Raw genomic sequence first — 7562 nt, forward strand, 5'->3', positions numbered from 1 at the left:
AAGATTCATTATAAAGAGTTTTGTCAGATTTGTCGGCTGAATGATTCGTTAAAGATGTTGATATGACCAATCGTTGGTAATTCAATAGCAGTGTGTATCAGACATGCGATATACAAATTTATTATTCTGTATATTTAATTAGAATAATGAAGTATTATCTAAAAACTTATTTAAATATATGAAATTAAATTAAAAAATGAATAGCATAAAAAGCTACAATCGCACGATAACTACGGTCGCACGAATGCTTCGCGCAGGTATTCTTCTGTATAGCTTCAGCCGACTGTTCAGTCTTCGATGAAAAAAAAGCTTTATTTCGATTATCATGTGTGCCACTTTTTAACTTAATTACGGTAATTACTTTAAGATCGGTCATCAGAATTATCAAGCGATTCGAAAGGAGAGAGAGAGAGAGAGTGAGAGAGAAAAAAAGAAAACAAAGAGGACAGAACATCGTCGGCAAGACGAGCCCTCTGACGGCGAGGCGCATCCGCATAAACGTCGCCAGCAGGTCTGAATCATGATGCTACGAACAGGTCCCTCGTAGGGTCTGAATGGCGGCGGTGAGCAGCAGTTGGGTCGACCTTCCGTTTGTGCTCTGGAGCAAATTTTTACCTTTCGGCTGAAGCAAGAAAAAAAATAGGAAAAGTGAAAAATGGAGCGGCTACTGTTGAACCTGCTCGTGTCAGACAGTGCTACGATACAGGAGGTTCGTGCGTCCCCGACACTCATCGTTTCGTCTTTGTTAAATCGAGCAGCCTGTTGAAGGCGCCTTGAACACGTGCTTTCATTCCGTTCATCGATTAGATCCGTTTTAGTCTTGCCGGAAGACCGCTCGACACTCGCGAAATTTTCTCGCGAATTCGCAGAGTTCTCTCGGTCGGACAGTGTCATTCGCGAAGTGATGTTCGGCTCGCCTGTTTACTTCTGTTTTGAATATCTATTGTTATTGAATGCAGTCAGGAAAAAAACAGCTTTGCGACTGTTGTCAATTTTTTTAACATGATTAATTTATACGTTTAGATCTAGTAGGAACGAAGGCAAAAACCAATAGTATTAAAGAGAATTTTACAAGAGTTGTAAAACTGTTTTTTTTTTTTTTTTTTTTTTTTTTACTGGATGCAGTCATCTATTGTGATATTGGCCAACAATCCTGTAGCTCTTTCGAAATGTTTATATATTTTGATGTGTTTAATTTCAGGCAACTAAGGAGCTCAAGAAAGTACTTCAAAACCCAGATAGTGTGCCACATTTGTGCCAACTTGTCCTGACATCTACGAATCCGGCGGTTTGTGATTTCTTGTAAAATTAAGTTGACTCCCATGCTTTCCATATCTTGAGCAAATATATAAATGAGAAATGGATTGTTTTAGGTACGGCAATATGCGACTGTCGTTCTTAGGAGACGTTACATTAAAGGGAAGAACTGGACAAAATTGTCTGTACCTATACGAACTGAATTTAAGAAAATTATATTACAGGTGAGAAATTTGTATAGCACATTATATCAATAATTTTAATCAGATTTTTATATTGTCCTTTAGTTCATTCATTGTTTTAACATACTCATTCTCTAAACTATTGATCTGTCAAAATTGTGTTAAAAAAAAAAAAATTGTGTTTAAAAAAAGATAAAGAAATAATACAAATTTTAAAGTCAAAGCCTACTTCTTTGAAAGATGTTAAAGACAAAAGAATTTGAGATTCTGATTTAATTAGTTTTTAAGATTATTTTAATTTTCTCATATTATCTTTGCTATATCTTTTTCAGGCCTTAGAACACGAATCGGTAAACTTTGTTAGAAATAGTATAACTCAATTAATAGGTGTCATTGTTAAACATGAATTACCTACAAATAGTTGGCCAGAAATTATACATTATGTGCAACAGTTAATCACTAGTGAAAGATTGGAGGATAAAGAAGTAAGTAAAAAACTAAATCTCAACTTAATATTAACTTTTTTTGCAATGTAGTGTTAAATGCAAATTTAATATCATGTTAATTACTGTACAAAGAAAAGTTTGATTTAATTTGGAGATTTATTTGAATAAGATATTTAAGAGTCTGTTGATTATTTTATAACACGAAATATTTTATTCTAGCTAGGCCTTTATACTTTATCAATTATGACAGACGTTTGTCCGGATGTCTATTCCTCGCATGCCAGATCTCTGGTAATGCTCCTCGCTCAAACGTTGAGCAGTCTTCAGAGCTTAGGAAATGCTGCCGCTTTTTACATTTTGAATACATTGCGACATCTCATTCCAGTAGCCAAACACGACGAAACGGTTAGTATCGTATGCAGTGTTTTTGCTAAATTTTGGTTAATGTATTTATGTATTCTACATTAGTATACATTGTGCATACAATATTAATGTGTATTAGTTTTATTTTTACGTAGGATATACCCGTTCCCGAAACGGATTAATCCATAACTTTTTTAACACTTGAATCAATCTTTTATAAAAGCTGAAGTAAATCTCTCCGAAAACCTCTTATAAACTGCGTATGTGAGATGACAGTCGGTCTCTCCAACATGTAGCCACGCGTCACCCTAATTCTGACTGTTGTAAAACAATATAGTTGATATAAATATATTAATTTCAGACAGTACACACTTATGCTACAATGATGCCGTATATAATGGCTACAGTTCAGGCTTTGGCTGAAACGGAACACGACTCTTTTGCTATTCAAAGTTTTGAATTGTTGGATGAATTGTGCGAGAACATGATTGTTGTAATAACGCCTCACGTGAAAACTCTTGTCCATATATGCCTTACGATCATCGCTAATAAATGTATAGACGAACTCTTGAAAGTTAGAGTGATCACTTTTATCGGCTGGCTAGCGAGATTAAAGAAAAAGGCTCTCGTGAAACACAAACTAGTGGAACCTGTCGTCGGTGAGCGATCTCGATATTTCAATAATTAGCGTGTGTCAGCAGGAAGATTTTAATTGATTCTTAATCTTTATTCACAGACATGTTATTCGCAGTCATGATGAGTAAGCCAGATGATGAGGAGGATTATTCAAATGCAGAGAACGAAAATACTGTTTTAACGAGTGCTACTCAAACTTTAGACTTGCTCGCGATGCATTTGCCGCCGGAAAAATTAATTCCACATTTGGTAAGTTTTAAAATAACTTTTTATAGCATCAAAACTATACTGATAATTGCACTATTTGATTATAATGTATTTTATCACGTATGTCTTGAGTTATTTACTTCAGAGTGCTAAAAACAAAATTATTAAGATAGATAATTTTAATATTTTAGAATTATGTTGTATAACGTTTCGATATCTCGCTATTGATATTAATCATAATATATTAGAAATATATTAGAATTGTATTTTATGTTTTCACGAACTGTTAATTGTTCCATCTTTTTAATTATTCTTCCTGCCAAATTTAAGAAAACTGTTTCAAAGTCGAAAGATATTAATTTTATAGTTGCGACACATCGAACCTGGACTCCGAAACACAGATGATTACGTTAAGAAGACGTCGTACGTGGCTATAGCTGTGTTAGCGGAGGGTTGCGCTGAATACATTCGCTCGAACTATCTTGAATTCTTTCTGCGATGCATCTGCGAAGGAATCTCCTATCCCTCGCCCGTCGTGCGCAACGCCGCACTTTTCGCCTTAGGACAATACTCCGAGCACCTGCAACCGGAGATCTCGCAGTACTCGTCCGAGTTGCTGCCCGTATTATTTGAATACCTCGGCCAAGTGAGCTCGTACATTAAACAGGAGAAAAAAGAACCACACGCGGTTGGCCGTATGTTCTACGCTCTTGAAATGTTCTGTGAGAACTTGCATGAGAGAATCCTGCCATACTTGCCTAAACTGATGGAGAGGCTGTTTGATATCTTGAACGCGGATACATCACCCCACGTAAAGGAGCTCACCTTGAGCGCGATAGGCGCCGCTGCCTGTGCTAGCAAGGAGCACATGCTACCGTACTTTGAAACAATTATAAACATTCTTAACAATTACCTCACCTCCGAGCCAACCGAAGAAAACATGTGTCTTCAAGTTCAAGCAGTTGGTTAGTGAGAATCAGTTCGCTCAATTGGTTGTTTGCGTCACAAAGAAGCTGTAATTACTCCTAATATTTTAGATACTCTCGGAGTGATCGCTAGGTCAATAGGCGAGAAACACTTCGCTCCGTTGGCGGCCACGTCACTCGATCTTGGAATAAAACTGTTGAGAAATACGATCGACCCAGACTTACGGAAATCTCTCTATGGATTGTTCGCCGCTATCAGCACAGTAATGAAGAAGGAAATGGCTGTGACCCTGCCTGAAATTGTCGAGTATATGATAATGAGTATCCGGAGTGCAGATGGAATTTTGGTAATTATTATACAAATTACGAGAGCCGAGAAAACTAGGGAAATAGCATAAATGCAATATCGTCGTTACAGATGCACTTTAAGGACGACGATGCTAACGCTCTTACAGTTTACGATGATCTCAGCGACACAGAAAGTGAACGAGAAGACGAAGAAGAAGACATCGAGTACACCGATAACGAGGAAGATAATGACGAAGAGATTGACGGTTACAGTGTTGAAAACGCCTACATGGAAGAAAAAGAGGAGAGCGTGATGGCGTTAAAAGAAATTGCAGAATACACAGAGTAAGCCTTTCTCTTTTTTAAACGCCTTATTTAATAATTAAATTATTAGTTCATGTTAATACAATATAATTATTGTTACAGAGAGGCATTTATGCCGTACCTCGAAAAATCCTTTGAAGAGATTTTTAAGTTGATCAATTATCCTCAAGAAGATATACGAAAAGCGAGTATAGAAGCTCTATTACAGTTTTGCATCAATTTATCAAAAATCAATACCGACGAAGGTAAAAAGGCACTATTGAAGGCTCTCTCTATGTTCATTCCAAAATTGTCAGAGCTGATAAGATTAGATGAAGAGCCAACGGTTGCCATTTGCGGTTTGGAGGCGTATCAGAAACTTTTAAGGGAAGTCAAATCGGATGTTATCATTGGTATAGGTCATAAAGAAGCCATAGTAAATTGCGTAATGGATGTTATGAAAGGTATTTGCTTTGCTTATTTTATTTATTTTCGGTTGATTTCCGGTTTATTGAACTAACATGTATAATTTGGAATCACATTTTTTATCGAAGACAAAACAGCGTGTCAAGATCAGGAGGAAATTGAAGGTATCGATACCAAAGCGGAACAGGACGAGCTACTGATAGAATGCGCGGGAACTGTATTTTCTAGTTTAGGAAGAGTGCTCTCGGCAGAGGATTTTGCGCTCTACTTTCAGACCATGTTGCCTTTCTTCATAAAAAGACTGGTATTGCCGATTTTTGTACTTGCATTTCTCTGAAAATTTGCGACTTTAATTTGAGCTTAGCCAAATGCTTACAGAAAATAGACAATTCGGAGGGACAGAGGTCTTTCGCTGTTGGAACGATAGCTGAATGCTTACCCGGGCTTAAACATATGGTGGCTGCGTTTGTTTCGCAACTGCTTCCGACTTTTCTACAAATTGGGAGCCAAGACCCCTGCAGCGAAGTTCGTAGCAATTGCTTCTTCGGAATCGGAGAACTTGCTCTGTATGGAAAAGAAGCTGTTTATCCGTATCCTTTTCTGTTATTTTGTGATAATCGAATGCATATCGTTAGTTTTCCCAGATTTGCAATTATTTGCTATTTTATAATATTTTATTACATTGAAAGTATTTAAAATCCAGTGTTAGAAGATATTTTTGAAATCAAATATTGAAAAAATATCTTTGATCTCAAGTTTTTTTTTCATTAATATATAAAAAAAATGACCATACAAAATATTATTTTACATAATTTTATTTTAAACAAAAAATACAATTAAAAATTTTTTTATATGCATTGTATGAATTTTCATAACAGTAATTACAGAGGTAAAATTTTTCATTGGTATTCCTTAACAATTGTACAGACATTATCCTAATATTCTCCAAACTTTATCGTGTGCCATTGCAAAAGAAACGGATGCAGCTGCACGTGATAATGTGGTTGGGGCAATTGCGCGCCTTATTATCACAAATTATTCAAATTTACCACTCGAACAAGTATTTCCAGTTTTTGTGGAACAATTACCTTTAAAGGCAGATTACCAGGAACATAAAGCCGTGTTCAAGAGTATTCTTACGTTATATCAAGCTGGAGTCACTCTCCTACAATCTTACATTCATAAGTTATTGAAAGTCGCTGTTATCATATTACACGAAGAAAAGACTGTCGATGTCGGTGAGTATTGAATTAATAGCGATATAACACTTTAAGAGAATTTTAAAAATTTTTGTTAAAATCTATAACTTAAAATATACTTTTTCTTCTTTTAATTTACTTGCATCTTTAAATAAATTCTATAAAAAGTAACATGATAATAATGCATGTAATTTATTTAAAAGATATTTTTTTATTTTTCTCTTAACATCAATTTCTTTCAACATGCTTTTAATTTATAATTATATACATAAATTTATAATAATGATTTATAAAGATGCAGTTGATAAGTCGATATTTTTTTCTTCATTAGATTATAAATATATTTTTTTCTTTTTACAGAAACGCAAAATCTCGTCATGGAATTCATCAAATCTGCTCAGCGAGACTTTGTAAACGATTGGGATGCACTTTTTACCGAGTTGCCTCCAGAAGTTGTCACAAACATTCAACGTATATTTTCCTAATGTAAATGATTAGTCACGCATGCTTAATCGTTTTTGAACATTTTAAAAGATGTTTATTGATTCACATGTGATCCACAGGTAACATTTTTCAAGTATATTTTCAGAATAGATTTTCTGCCATCGTTTCTTCTTCGCAATGTGAATTATCTCCATAGAGGGATAACATTGAGCGAATAAGATACGAGGCGAGAACTACAATCGATTAAATATGTTTCCGTCAGCTTTATAGATAAATACTCATCGTTTATTTTTATTTTTTTTTTTTTTTGTTAATTTGCCGTCTTTATTTGTTATTTACTATATATTAGCTTTATAAAATGCCCGTTTGTGACTCTCATTTAATAAGCAAATAATTTATATTACCTTACAATTAAATGAGTAATTTGTTATTTTTATGACGCATGCGTCAAGACAATTCTTCCTCTACTCTCCTATAAATAGATAGCATGTAAACATTGTTGTACAATAAAACGAGAAAGAAGAGAAAGGTCTAGAGAGAGAAAATTTTAGAATAATTTAGGGAATCTCGCGGCGTTGATTTTTTTTAGACTTGCTCATGGAATTATTGGATCTGTGTAGATTTATAAATTCTCCAGTATCCTGTGAGCGTACAAATAAAAGATCTGGTTGACACGCAGAAGCGGTGTAAACTCGTTTAACTGCAATACGAGTGAAATTCTGCTTTTGGCACAGGCATTGGCGTCATTGTTACCAATACGCAAAAGAGAGCCCATCTTCGTTCGTCTGCAATCAAAAGCGTACCGTAGCACTGAAATACTGAAAATAAATGTATTATGTGACTAATAAAAATGTCGTTCGTGCTTTTTTTTTATAAATCTTTTTC

At 35.0% G+C, this 7562-nt stretch overlaps 1 protein-coding gene across 3 annotated transcripts; it reads left to right on the forward strand.

The window, feature by feature from the left end:
• Positions 1–487: 487 nt before the first annotated feature.
• Positions 488–7552, forward strand: LOC105201412 (importin-4). 3 transcript variants are annotated; one of them, XR_851029.3, is made up of 16 exons: positions 488–709; positions 1202–1288; positions 1374–1481; positions 1772–1924; positions 2105–2290; positions 2610–2907; positions 2985–3133; positions 3459–4056; positions 4129–4364; positions 4436–4650; positions 4732–5072; positions 5163–5338; positions 5413–5624; positions 5962–6272; positions 6594–6796; positions 7298–7552. XR_851029.3 is itself a non-coding variant. In XM_011169412.3 (15 exons), exons 1-15 carry the CDS (start codon positions 656–658, stop codon positions 6716–6718), a joined length of 3249 nt encoding a protein of 1082 aa, XP_011167714.1. In that variant the 5' UTR covers positions 488–655; the 3' UTR covers positions 6719–7528. The 3 variants fall into 3 exon arrangements, 2 of the variants coding, with proteins under 2 accessions (XP_011167714.1, XP_039310662.1); XM_011169412.3 differs by having other exon boundaries at positions 6594–7528; XM_039454728.1 differs by lacking the exons at positions 488–709; positions 1202–1288; positions 1374–1481 and having other exon boundaries at positions 1786–1924; positions 2109–2290; positions 6594–7528.
• Positions 7553–7562: the final 10 nt, after the last annotated feature.

This window comes from Solenopsis invicta, chromosome 11 (genome assembly GCF_016802725.1).
Source record: "Solenopsis invicta isolate M01_SB chromosome 11, UNIL_Sinv_3.0, whole genome shotgun sequence".
Lineage (NCBI taxonomy): Eukaryota > Metazoa > Arthropoda > Insecta > Hymenoptera > Formicidae > Solenopsis > Solenopsis invicta.

What these genes read in the sequence shown, in the direction of transcription:
- LOC105201412 (XM_011169412.3), top strand. Translation starts at nt 656, where the DNA reads ATGGAGCGGCTACTGTTGAACCTGCTCGTGTCAGACAGTGCTACGATA. An exon ending in TTAAGAAAATTATATTACAG is followed by an intron (nt 1,482 to 1,771) that starts GTGAGAAATTTG and finishes TATCTTTTTCAG; the next exon opens with GCCTTAGAACACGAATCGGT. An exon ending in GGAGTGCAGATGGAATTTTG is followed by an intron (nt 4,365 to 4,435) that starts GTAATTATTATA and finishes TCGTCGTTACAG; the next exon opens with ATGCACTTTAAGGACGACGA.